This window comes from Salvelinus fontinalis, chromosome 19, assembly GCF_029448725.1.
Source record: "Salvelinus fontinalis isolate EN_2023a chromosome 19, ASM2944872v1, whole genome shotgun sequence".
Taxonomy (NCBI): Eukaryota; Metazoa; Chordata; class Actinopteri; order Salmoniformes; family Salmonidae; genus Salvelinus; species Salvelinus fontinalis.
In genome coordinates this window covers 43578818-43592884 of record NC_074683.1, presented here as the reverse complement: position 1 = coordinate 43592884, position 14067 = coordinate 43578818, and the positions used below count along the sequence as shown (strand labels likewise).

General features: G+C 42.7%; 1 protein-coding gene across 1 annotated transcript in view; it reads left to right on the top strand.

Moving 5' to 3' along the window:
- Nucleotides 1-14067, top strand: part of si:dkey-100n23.5 (cyclic AMP receptor-like protein A) — a 117511-nt gene that overhangs the window by 2151 nt on the left and 101293 nt on the right. Inside the window, exon 2 of the mRNA XM_055871672.1 lies at nucleotides 14012-14064. Within this exon, the coding sequence (XP_055727647.1) occupies nucleotides 14012-14064 (53 nt within the window). The remainder of the gene's footprint in view (nucleotides 1-14011; nucleotides 14065-14067) is intronic.

Below are 14067 nucleotides of genomic sequence, written 5' to 3'. Positions count from 1 at the left end.
TCACAGAATGAACAGATCTTTTGTCAGATGAAAAGTAGGCCTAATAGGCTAACCTATATATAGGGCATTTTGATTTTTCGATTATTGAATTTGAATTTCTAATCACTTCCTGAATCAAAATAGAATCAACCCCAACCCTGATACACATTTTGCACAGATGCAAACATACAGTGGCTTGTGAAAGTATTCACCCCCGTGGCATTTTTCCTATTTGGGGCCTTACAACCTGGAATTAAAATATACTTTTTGGGGGGTTTGTATAATTTGATTTACACAACATGCCTACCACTTTGAAGATGCAAAATATTTTTTATTGTAAAACAAACAAGAAATACGACAAGAAAACAACTTGCGCGTGTATAACTATTCACCCCCCAAAGTCAATACTTTGTAGAGCCTCCTTTTGCAACAATTACAGCTGCAAGTCTCTTGGGGTATGTCTAGCCTCTGGGACTTTTGCCCATTCTTCAAGGCAAAACTGCTCCAGCTCCTTCAAGTTGGATGGGTTCCGCTGGTGTACAGCGATCTTTAAGTCATACCACAGATTCTCAATTGGATTGAGTTCTGGGCTTTGACTAGGCCATTCCAAGACATGTAAATGTTTCCCCTTGAACCACTCGAGTGTTGCTTGAGCAGTATGCTTAGGGTCATTGTCCTGCTGGAAGGTGAACCTACATTCCAGTCTCAAATCTCTGGAAGACTGAAACAGGTTTCCCTCAAGAATTTCCCTGTATGTAGCGCCATCCATCATTCCTTCAATTCAGACCAGTTTCTCAGTCCCTACCGATGAAAGACATTCCCACAGCATGATCCTGCCACCACCATGCTTCACTGTGGGGATGCGAGGTGTTGGGTTTGCGCCAGACATAACGTTTTCCTTGATGGCCAAAAAGCTACATTTTAGTCTCATCTGACCAGAGTACCTTCTTCCATATGTTTGGGAGTCTCCCACATGCCTTTTGGCGAACACCAAACATGTTTGCTTATTTTTTTCTTTAAGCAATGGCTTTTTTTCTGGCCACTCTTCCATAAAGCCCAGCTCTGTGGAGTATACGGCTTAAAGTGGTCCTATGGACAGATACTCCAATCGCCGCTGTGGAGCTTTGCAGCTCCTTCAGGGTTATCTTTGGTCTCTTTGTTGCCTCTGATTAATGCCCTCCTTGCCTGGTCTGTGAGTTTTAGTGGGCGGCCCTCTCTTGGAAGGTTTGTTGTGGTGCCATATTCTTTCCATTTTCGAATAATGGATTTAGTGGTGCTCTGTGGGATATTCAAAGTTTCTGATATTTTTGATAACCCAACCCTGATCTGTACTTCTCCACAACTTTGTCCCTGACCTGTTTGGCTAGCTCCTTGGTCTTCATGGTGCCCCTTGCTTTGTGGTGTTGCAGACTCTGGGGCCTTTCAGAACAGGTGTGTATAAATACAGTTGAAGTCGGAAGTTCACATACACTTAGGTTGGAGTCATTAAAACAAATTTTTCAACCACTCCACACATTTCTTGTTAACAAACTATAGTTTTGACAAGTTTTTTTAGGACATCTACTTTGTGCATGACACAAGTAATTTTTCCAACAATTGTTTACAGACATATTATTTCACTTATAATTCACTGTATCACAATTCCAGTGGGTCAGAAGTTTACATACACTAAGTTGACTTTGCCTTTAAACAGCTTGGAAAATTCCAGAAAATGATGAAATGTCTTTAGAAGCTTCTGATAGGCTAATTGACATCATTTGAGTCAATTGGAAGTGTACCTACGGATGTATTTCAAGGCCTATTTTCAAACTCAGTGCCTCTTTGTTTGACATCATGGGAAAGTCAAAAGAAATTAGCCAAGACCTCAAAAAAGAAATCGTAGACCTCCACAAGTCTGGTTCACCCTTTGGAGCAATTTCCAAACGCCTGAAGGTACCACGTTCATCTGTACAAACAATAGTATGCAAGTATAAACACTATGGGACCACACAGCCGTCATACCGCTCAGGAAGGAGACACGTTCTGTCTCCTAGAGATGAACGTACTTTGGTGCGAAAAGTGCAATTCAATCCCAGCACAACAGCAAAGGACCTTGTGAAGATGCTGGAGGAAACGGGTACAAAAGTATCTATATCCACAGTGAAACGAGTCCTATATTGACATAACCTGAAAGGCCGCTCAGCAAGGAAAAAGCCACTGCTCCAAAACCGCCATAAGAAAGCCAGACTGGTTTGCAACTGCACATGGGGACAAAGATTGTACTTTTTGAAGAAATGTCCACTGACCTGATGAAACAAAAATATAACTGTATGGCCATAATGACCATCATTATGTTTGGAGGAAAAAGGGGGAGGCTTGCAAGCCGAAGAACCCCATCCCAATCGTGAAACACGGGGGTGGCAGCATCATGTTGTGGGGGTGCTTTGCTGCAGGAGGGACTGGTGCACTTCACAAAATAGATGGCATCATGAGGCAGGAAAATTATGTGGATATATTGAAGCAACATCTCAAGACATCAGTCAGGAAGTTAAAGCTTGGTCGCAAATGGGTCTTCCAAATGGACAATGACACCAAGCATACTTCCAAAGTTGTGGCAAAATGGCTTAAGGACAACAAAGTCAAGGTATTGGAGTGGCCATCACAAAGTCCTGAACTCAATCCCATAGAAAATCTGTGGGCAATACTGAAAAATCGTGTGCGAGCAAGGACACAAGCCTATAAACCTGACTCAGTTACAGCAACTCTGTCAGGAGGAATAGGCCAAAATTCACCCAACTTATTGTGGGAAGCTTGTGGAAGGCTACCTGAAACGTTTGTCCCAAGTTAAACAATTGAAAGGCAATGCTACCAAATAATTATTGAGTGTATATAAACTTCTGACCCACTGGGAATGTGATCAAAGAAATAAAAGCTGAAATAATAGTCACCCAACTATTATTCTGACATTTCACATTCTTAAAATAAAGTGGCGATCCTAACTGACCTAAGACAGGGAACCTAAGAAATTGAATTTAAATGTATTTGGCTAAGGTGTATGTACACTTCAACTGTATACTGAGATCATGTGACAGGTCATGTGACACTTAGATTGCACACAGGTGGACTTTAACTAATTATGTGACTTCTGAAGGTAATTGGTTGTTTAGGGGCTTATTTAGGGGCTTCATAGCAAAGGGGGTAAATACATATGCAGCACCAATCCCCCCCCCCCCCCCGGGTTGTAATGCAACAAAATAGGAAAAACGCCAAGGGAGATGAATACTTTTGCAAGGCACTGTATTATGTAAATATGGCCATTAGGTGCGCAAATTAATTGATCCCGTGTTAGTTTTTACAGTAGGCCTTTAGCCCATGGTCAAACAAAATATTGTGAAACTGAAAAAACGACAGTCTTGGTAGGATAAGAAGTGTGTGTGTGTGTGGTTACTAGTTTGTAAACAAAGAGACAGTGTAAACATTGCAGTTGTGGGTGTGATTGAAATCTAGCGTCCCAGTTTCCTGATAGCGATGGAATTTAGGCTTACGAGTGTTTTAATGATGCATCGTTTCAACAACGGCCGAAGATGTAACATGCCTTTCACAAAACACTAAGCTGGGAGAACATTTGCTAAGAGCGTCACGACGTGTCGATACTGATAGGATCGAAAGAAAAGCAACGCTGCTCTCAGATCAGCTTTCTCCCATAAAATCTTACCTTAACATTCTAATTATTCCACAATACTGACGACGGATCAGCTTCTAGAGAGATATTATCTCCTATGGCTGCAAATATCGAGGCAGCTTATTCTAATAGTTATAAGCATTGCCCTATAATTAACCTATAAAAATGCACTCAATCAAGATTTGGCACATCATTGCGCACTTGTTGTTACACATCATGAAATATATTGAGGCAACATTTTCAGACAGTAGCCTACAATTACTAAAATATAACAAAATTTAATTATCATGAAATTTATTTCAATGTGATTGAAATACTATATATACAAAAGTATTTGGATACCCCTTGAAATTTGTGGATTTGGCTATTTCAGCCACACCGTTGCTGACAGGTGTAATAAATCGAGCACCACTCCATGCAATCTCCATAGACAAACATTGGCCGTAGAATTGCCTTACTGAAGAGCGCAGTAACTTTCAATGTGGCACTGTCCTTGGATGCCACCTTTCCAACAAATCAGTTTGTCAAATGTCTGCCCTGCTAGAGTTGCCCCGGTCAACTGTAAGTGCTGTTATTGTGAAGTGGAAACGTCTAGGGGGAACAACGGCTCAGCCGCAAAGTGGTAGGCCACACAAGCTCACCGAACGGGACCGCCGAGGGCTTGAAGAGCGTGTTGTGTAAAAATCGTCTGTCCTCGGTTGCAACACCCCCCCGCCAAGTTCCAAACTGCCTCTGGAAGCAACGTTAGTACAAGAACTGTTAGTCGGGAGTTAAATGAAATGGGTTTTCGGGGCCGAGCTGTCGCACACAAGCCTAAGATCCCTATGCACAATGCCAAGCATCGGCTGGAGTGGTGTAAAGCTCGCTGCCATTGGACTCTGGAGCAGTGGAAGTGACGAATCACGCTTCACCATCTGTCAGTCCGACTGATGAATCTGGGTTTGGCGGATACAAGGAGAACGCTACCTTCCCCAATGCATAGTGCCAACTGTAGAGTTTGTTGGAGGAGAAAGAATGGTCTCGGTGGCTGTTTTTCATTGTTTGGGCTAGTCTCCTTAGTTCCAATGAAGGAAAATGTTAACGCTACAGCACACAATGACATTCTAGACTATTCTGTGCTTCCAACTTTGTGGCAACAGTTTGGAAGGCCCTACCCTGTTTCAGCATGACAATGACTGCACTAAACAAGGTCCATACAGAAATGGGTTGTCAAGATCGGTGTGGAAGAACTTGACTGGCCTGCATAGAGCCCTGACCTCAACCCCATCGAACACCTTTGGGATGTATTGGAACGCCGACTGCGAGCCAGGTCTAATCGCCCAACATCAGTGCCCGACATCCCAAATGCTCTTGTGGCTGAATGGAAGCAAATCCCAGCAGCAATGTTCCAACATCTAGTGGAAGCCTTCCCAGAAGAGTGGAGGCTGTTTTAGCAGCAAAGGGGGGACCAACTCCATATAAATGCCCATAATTTTGGAATGAGATGTTTGACGAGCAGTTGTCCAGATACTTTTGGTCTTGTAGTATGCATGTATAAAGGGATGTAGCCTATACTGTATTTTTCTTTTAATGCAGTCGTCATCTCAATTTTCATTTGAAGCATATTTTTATCCTGGGTTTGTAACAATTGCAAAGACATTAGTTACTTTGTATTGAAGTCAACTTGGTTCTGGAGTTGTCGGCGGTCACAGGGAGACAGATCAACTTCTTGATTCTTTGTTTAGTGGAGATCTGTGTATAAAGTAATGCAAAAAGCATCTAACTTAGCTGTTCTACGATTGGTCTGAGGTAAATAACAAGGGTCTTTAAGTGCAACTTTAGTAACGATTGTTTTTGGAGACAGCTCTGGGATATAACGGTGAATTTAGGCTTAAAATGCTTTTGGGAATCCAGGGCCCGGTCTTTATTATTAATCAGGTTGAGTTCCCTGTGCCTATCTCTCCCATGGGCAACACTGTCACTGTGGAAGGTCACTCACAGGAGCCCTGTTCTGCCGACTGCAGTGCGTGTGTGTGTCTTTGTCATGTTTATTCTATGATTCTCTCAGCCCCGAATGGAGGGCCCCTCAAGACGCTCGAGGGTGCTATTTAGCTGTTATGCATGCTTCACATTCTCAACTCTCTCTTTGTATCTGTCTCTCTTTCCCGCTCTCTCTGTCTCTGTTTGTCCCCTTTTCTGTTTGTGTGCATGTGTCTCTGTCTGTCTGTCTCTCTCTCTCTTTCTCTCTCTCATTTCTCTTTCTCTCTCATGTTTATAGTTTGAATGCAAGCCAAAGTACATAGTCCTACAAAGGCCCTAGGTTATAAAACCATGCATGCCGTTGAAAAAAGGGCTCCCACAGAGTGACAGGTACATGCATCCTAATGTAAAACAGGTTTCCTCTAGGTTGATCCTTATCTCTCTGTTGTTTGTGTGCGTATGTCTACACTTTAGCCCTTAGCAATGATTCTAATCCTAACCTTCTGGTAGAGATGGAAAAGCTTTCCCCTATGCCTCATGATTATGTGTCTATTCAGTAGCCATTTGTTTTGCAAACTCTGCAATCACATGAGCGCTACATAAATATTGCTAACCATACAATGGTCTCTGGCAGGTGCACACTTGAATGACTGTAAAGAATAACTACACCCAAAAATAGAAATTTCTTAGATTATTCCCAGACCTCAAAAGTGGTCTCCTGAGGTGGTTTAAGCATTGTTGTGGACTAAGAACATCCATTTTTTATTTATTATTTTTTTAAATGTGATTTTAGGAGCTCAAATTGGACCTCCAGCTGTCCCATAGTAATGAATGTGTCGTATCAGGACGAGACAGACAGGCAGGCAGCTATTCTCAGCCAATCGAAATCATGAGTCAGCTGGCATCAATTTTATGGATATACAGTGCATTTGGAAAGTATTCAGACCCCTTCCCCTTTTCTACATTTTTTTACATTGCAGACTTTTTCAAAAATTTATGAAATGGTATATTTCATCCATCTACACACAATACCCCATAATCACAAAGCAAAAACTGTTTTTTAGAAATTTTTGCAAATGTGTTTAAAATAAAAAACAGACCTTATTTACATAATTATTCAGACCCTTTGCTATGAGTCTCAAATTGAGCTCTGGTGCATCCTGTTTCCATTGATCATACTTGAGATGTTTCTACAACTTGATTGGAGTCCACCTGTGGTACATTCAATTGATTGGACATGATTTGGAAAGGCACACACCTGTCTATATAAGGTCTCACAGTTGACAGTGCATGTCAGAGCAAAATCCAAGCAATGAGGTCTACGGAATTATCCATAGGGCTCCGAGACTGGATTATGTGTAGAGGCACAGGTCTGGGGAAGGGAACCAAAATATTTATGCAGCATTGATGGTCCCCAAGAACACAGTGGCCTCCATCATTCTTAAATTGAAGAAGTTTGGAACCATCAAGACTCTTCCTAGAGCTGGCCGCCCGGCCAAACCTGAGCAATCGGGGGAGAAGGGTCTTGGTCAGGGAGTTGACCAAGAACCTGATGGTCACCCAGACAGAGCTCCAGAGTTCCTCTGTGGACTTGACAACCCGCTTGGAGTTTGCCAAAAGGCACCTAAAGGATGCCGCTGAAAAACATGATGCTGCCACCACCATGCTTCACCGTAGGGATGGTGCCAGGTTTCCGCCAGACGTGGCGTTTGGCATTATGGCCAAAGAGCTCAATCTTTGGTTTCATCAGACCAGAGAATCTTGTGAATCCTGGGACCTTGAGACTAGTCAGGATCGAAGGAAAGATAAATGGAGCAACAGTACAGAGGGATCCTTGAGGAAAACCTGCTCCAGAGCGATCAGGACCTCAGACTGGGGCGAAGGTTGACCTTCCAACAGGGGAACGACCCTAAGCACACAGCCAAGGCAACGCAGGAGTGGCTTCGGGGCAAGTCTCTGAATGTGCTTGAGTGGCCCAACTAGAGCCCAGAATTGAACTCAATCAAACATCTCTTGAGAGACCTGAAAATAGCTGTGCAGCGACGCTCCCCATCCAACCTGACAGAGCTTGAGAGGATCTGCAGAGAAGAATGGGAGAAACTCCACAAATACGCGTGTGCCAAGCTTGTAGCATCATACCCAAGAAGACTTGAGGCTGTAATCACTGCCAAAGGTGCTTCAACAAAGTACTGAGTAAAGGGTCTGAATACTTATGTAAATGCAATATTTCAGTTGATATTGAAAATAAAGGGAATTCACATGAGCTCCACAATGCCTATTCCACCAACACGCCACCAAGAATTTCCAGCACACAGCTTTGACCTACTATAATAGCTATGTTGGTATTGTACTTCAAACTATGTGTAGGCAGGTTGCTTAGCATTCAAAACATTTTCAAACAGCCTAATTCATACCCTTAGAGGAGGTGCTTCCAAAATAATGTGATTTGTACCGTATACAAGGTAAATTATTGGATTCTTCACACACCACAGTAAGACATTATCCCATTACGCAACCATTTCATGCTTTTCAAAAAATGTCATGAAAGCAAGCTTTGCTTTTATACTTACAAGTCCATCAGGCTTGGTTGAGTTGTTTTGTCTTGTAGTAATGTGGTGCATGCATGTATTTCCTTAAACCTTTATTTTAGCAATACATGTAATTGAAAAATAATAATCATTCTTTTTTGGTCAGTAGGTACCCAGCAAAACAACAGGACACAGTAGCTGTTGGACACAGTAGCTTAAATAGATAGAGCCTGTCTTCATTCCTGATTTCTGTAACTGTTAGCTTACCTGTGTAATATTGACATAAGCTCAGAACCACTTGTGTTTTGAACATGGTCCTGTTTTATCAATTGCTGTGCTGAACAAAGGGCAGTTCATTACCTCTGTCAAAACAAAATGTATCTTAAAGTTGCCATATGTCACTTTCTGGGCGTCCTGACCAAATTCACATGTGTGTTATAGATCAGTCAATCTCATTGAAAGCAAGTCTTAAGAAGCAGTAGATCTGTTCTATGTCCGCTATTTCAATGCTTCCCTTAAGTTTCATTTTTTGCGTCTTTTACTTTTAGTTTTGTACACCAGCTTCAAACAGCTGAAAATACAATATTTTTGGTTATGGAAAATATATTTCAAATGGGTTTAGATTATTCTCTACACCAGGTATTCCCAAACTAGGGTATGCATATGGCAATGCCGTCGAGGGTACGCTAAATAAAAATGTGATTCACATTGAAAAATAATCTACAGTGGGGAGAATTCCGGCTATTGCATGATACACTGCCGATTTTGCAGGTTTTCCTACTTACAAAGCATGTAGAGGTATTTAATTTTTATCATCGGTACACTTCAACTGTGAGAGACGGAATCTAAAACAAAAATCCAGAAAATCACATTGTATGATTTTTAAGTAATTAATTTGCATTTTATTGTGTGACATAAGTATTTGATCACCTACCAACCAGTAAGAATTCTGGCTCTCACAGACCTGTTAGTTTTTCTTTAAGAAGCCCTCCTGTTCTCCACTCATTACCTGTATTAACTGCACCTGTTTGAACTCGTTACCTGTATACAAGACACCTGTCCACACACTCAATCAAACAGACTCCAACCTCTCCACAATGGCCAAGACCAGAGAGCTGTGTAAGGACATCAGGGATAAAATTGTAGACCTGCACAATGCTGGGATGGGCTACAGGACAATAGGCAAGCAGCTTGGTGAGAAGGCAACAACTGTTGGCGCAATTATTAGAAAATGGAAGAAGTTCAAGATGACGGTCAATCACCCTCGGTCTGGGGCTCCATGCAAGATCTCACCTCGTGGGGCATCAATGATCATGAGGAAGGTGAGCGATCAGCCCAGAACTACACGGCAGGACCTGGTCAATGACCTGAAGAGAGCTGGGACCACAGTCTCAAAGAAAACCATTAGTAACACACTACGCCGTCATGGATTAAAATCCTGCAGAGCACGCAAGGTCCCCCTTGCTCAAGCCAGCGCATGTCCAGGCCCGTCTGAAGTTTGCCAATGACCATCTGGATGATCATTGATGGGAGAAGGTCATGTGGTCTGATGAGACAAAAATATAGCTTTTTGGTCTAAACTCCACTCACAGTGTTTGGAGGAAGAAGAAGGATGAGTACAACCCCAAGAACACCATCCCAACCGTGAAGCATGGAGGTGGAAACATCATTCTTTGGGGATGCTTTTCTGCAAAGGAGACAGGACGACTGCACCGTATTGAGGGGAGGATGGATGGGGCCATGTATCGTGAGATCTTGGCCAACAACCTCCTTCCCTCAGTAAGAGCATTGAAGATGGGTCGTGGCTGGGTCTTCCAGCATGACAACGACCCGAAACACACAGCCAGGGCAACTAAGGAGTGGCTCCGTAAGAAGCATCTCAAGGTCCTGGAGTGGCCTAGCCAGTCTCCAGACCTGAATCCAATAGAAAATCTTTGGCGGGAGCTGAAAGTCCGTATTGCCCAGCGACAGCCCCGAAACCTGAAGGATCTGGAGAAGGTCTGTATGAAATCCCCGCTGCAGTGTGTGCAAACCTGGTCAAGAACTACAGGAAACGTATGATCTCTGTAATTGCAAACAAAGGTTTCTGTACCAAATATTAAGTTCTGCTTTTCTGATGTATCAAATACTTATGTCATGCAATAAAATGCAAATTAATTACTTAAAAATCATACAATGTGATTTTCTGGATTTTTGTTTTAGATTCCGTCTCTCACAGTTGAAGTGTACCTATGATAAAAATTACAAACCTCTACATGCTTTGTAAGTAGGAAAACCTGCAAAATCGGCAGTGTATCAAATACTTGTTCTCCCCACTGTATATGTTTATTTGTATTTTTTTTTTTTCACATTTTCAAACAGTCCAATTTTATATTTTCCAACGGGGCTATACAGTTGGGTGAGTTTTTGTCTCGCCTGAGTAGCCTCGTTTCACTGCCAAAAATGTAATTAAACCATCTAGTGTTCAGCGAAATAACAACACAATGTCAAATAATTAACATCCAATCACAGTAACCGTTAATCTCTCGCGGGACTTCCATTAACGGTCCGTCTGCAGCCAAACGTAGCTGCTGCTCAATCTGTTTGCTCGAAAATTGATAAATGGTTAAAAATAAGTAAGGCCTGCGTCCATCGAGACACATACCAGTTCTACTGGTAGTACTGCTACTACCAGCAGTACTACACCTGCACCTGTCGACGACACAAGTTGTTCTGCTTCCACGAGCACATCCAGTGCTAGCATCAGTAATTCTACGTTTGTTGTTAGCCCAGCTAGCATGGACACGAACAGTTGTGAATCTGATGCAACCGAAGAGCTACTGCCTCCTTACCCGGGAAAGCACGGGAGTTTTTTGAGCGAGAATTAAGACGACTTTCGAGTAGTAAGACATTTATAAAAGCAACAGGGTCTAGAAGCGTCTTATATGTTGAGCTACCGAGTGGCTAGGACAGGCAAGCCCCATACCATTGTGGATGACTTAATTCTTCCTGCTGCCGTGGATATGGCTGGGACAATGCTGGGGGAAAAGGGCCAAAAAACGAACAGATAATGCCATCATCAAACCCTACTGTTTCACGACGCATCAGTGACATGGCAGGAGATGTTTTGAAACAATTACTGCTTCGCATACAAGGCAATGAATTATATACGTTACAGCTGGATGAGTCAACACACGTGGCGGGCCTGGCACAGCTCCTGGTATCTGTCCATTACAATTATGGGGGCTCAATTAAGGAAGACATCCTCTTTTGCAAACCACTGGAAACCAGGACAACAGGAGAGGATATTTTTAAAGTACTGGACAGCTTTGTGACATCAAATGGATGTTTTGGTATCTGTACTGATGGTGCAAAAGCCATGACAGGAAGACATAGTGGAGTGGTAACGCACGTGCAAGCAGTTGTTCCCGATGCCACTTGTGTACACTGCAGCATCCACCGAGAGGCTCTTGCTGCCAAGGGAATGCCTGACAGCTTGAAAGACATTTTGGACATTACAGTGAAAATGGTTAACTTTGTTAAAGCAAGGCCGCTGAACTCTTGTGTATTTTCTTTACTATGCCATGATATGGGCAGCAACCATGTAACACTTTTACAACAATCAGATGTGCGCTGGTTATCAAGGGGCAAAGTATTGACATGTTTTTTTTAATTGAGAGATGAGCTTAAAGTTTTCTTTACTGACCATCATTTTCACTTGTCTGACTGCTTGCATGATGATGAGTTTCTCACACGACTGGCCTAACTGGGTGATGTTTTTCTCGCATGAATGATCTGAGTCTAGGATTACAGGGACTCGCCGCAAATATATTCAATGTGCGGGACAAAATTGAGGCTATGGATAAGAAGTTGGAGCTCTTTTCTGTCTGTATTAACAAGGACAACACACAGGTCTTTCCATCATTGTATGATTTTTTGTGTGCAAATGAACACAAGCTTACGGACAATGTCAATTGTGATATAGCAAAGCTCCTGAGTGAGTTGTGCGCAATTACGCAGGTACTTTCCCAAAACAGATGACAAACTGGATTCGTTATCCCTTTCATGACCTGCCTCCAATCCACTTACCGATATCTGAACAAAAGAGCCTCATTGAAATTGCAACAAGCGGTTCTGTGAAAATGGAATTTAATCATAAGCCACTGCCAGATTTCTGGATAGGGCTACACTCAGAGTATTCTGTCTTGGCAAATTGCGCTGTTAAGACACTGATGCCTTTTGCAACCACGTACCTATGTGAGTGTGGATTCTCGGCCCTCACTAGCAGGAAAACTAAATACAGGCACAGTCTGTGTGTGGAAAATGATTTAAGACTGAGGCTCTCTCCAATAACCCCCAACATTGCAGAGTTATATGTATCCTTTCAAGTACATCTTTCTCATTAACCTGTGGTGAGTTATTCACATTTTTTTATGAACAAATAAAGTTTTACACGTAAGATGGCTAAATAAAGAGCAAAATTGTTGATTTATTGTTATATTATTATTTGTGCCCTGGTCCTATAAGAGCTCTTTGTCACTTCCCACGAGCCGGGTTGTGACAATAACTCACACTCATTCTTATGTTTAATAAATGTATTGTAGGCCTCCCGGGTGGCGCAGTGGTCTAGAGCACTGCATCGCAGTGCTAACTGCGCCACCAGAGTCTCTGGGTTCGCCCCCAGGCTCTGTCGCAGCCGGCCGCGACCGGGAGGTCCGTGGGGCGACGCACAATTGGGCTAGCGTCGTCCGGGTTAGGGAGGGTTTGGCCGGTAGGGATTTCCTTGTCTCATCGCGCTCCAGCGACTCCTGTGGCGGGCTGGGCGCAGTGCGCGCTAACCAAGGGGGCCAGGTGCACGGTGTTTCCTCCGACACATTGGTGCGGCTGGCTTCCGGGTTGGAGGCGCGCTGTGTTAAAGAAGCAGTGCGGCTTGGTTGGGTTGTGCCTCGGAGGACGCATGGCTTTCGACCTTCGTCTCTCCCGAGCCCGAACGGGAGTTGTAGCGATGAGACAAGATAGTAATTACTAGCGATTGGATACCACGAAAATTGGGGAGAAAAGGGGATAAAATAAAAAAAAATACAATAAAAATAAATAAATGTATTGTATAGTGTGTGTGTGTGTGGCAGGCTTACAATGATGTCAAAAAACAACAATTTAGAGTGCGCTGACCCTGGTGCTAGAGGGGGTACCGCAGTTGGAGGTTGAATATTTGAAGGGGTATGGGACTATAAAGTTTGGGAACCACTGCTCTACACTATACTTAATTGTTTGTCACATAAACTGAAATTTGGCAAACTATTTGAATTTTAGAAACCAGGAAAAGGCGGAGCGATGTATGCATAGTGTATCTTTTAAAGTTATGTTTGTACTTATACTTCTTTTTGCTCTAAAGATGGTGACGCGACTATAATACACATATACAATAGGCCTATATCTAAAAATAATACAGCCAAATGATATACATATTTTTAATAGAAGTCCATTATCCCTCCGAAGAGTATGAATTAGGCTGTTTGAAAAGGTTCTGAATGCTAAGCAACCTGCCTACAGATAGTTTGAAGTACAATACCAACATAGCTATTGTGGTAGGTCAAAGCTGTCTGCTGGAAATTCTTGGTAGAGCATTGGTGGAATAGGCATTGTGGTGCTCGTGTGTATTTGCTTTCTTTTTCGGCTTCAGACCAATGCCTACTTCTCACTTAAAACATTGTTTTTTGTTTTCATGGTTTTTACACCAGAATGTGATTTTCTGTTAAAGAGGAACTGCACCCACTGATTTGTCTTAGTTTTTCGACTTCCTATTAACACATAGGCTAATTGTAGTAAATGCCAGGTTAAAAAAATACCACCTGAAACAGGATGGTAAATAAAGCCATACCAAATGTTGTGTTCCCCTCCACAGGTGGTGATTCTCACAGTGAAGCGAGCCACAGGCACCTTCTCACTGATAGGATGGTG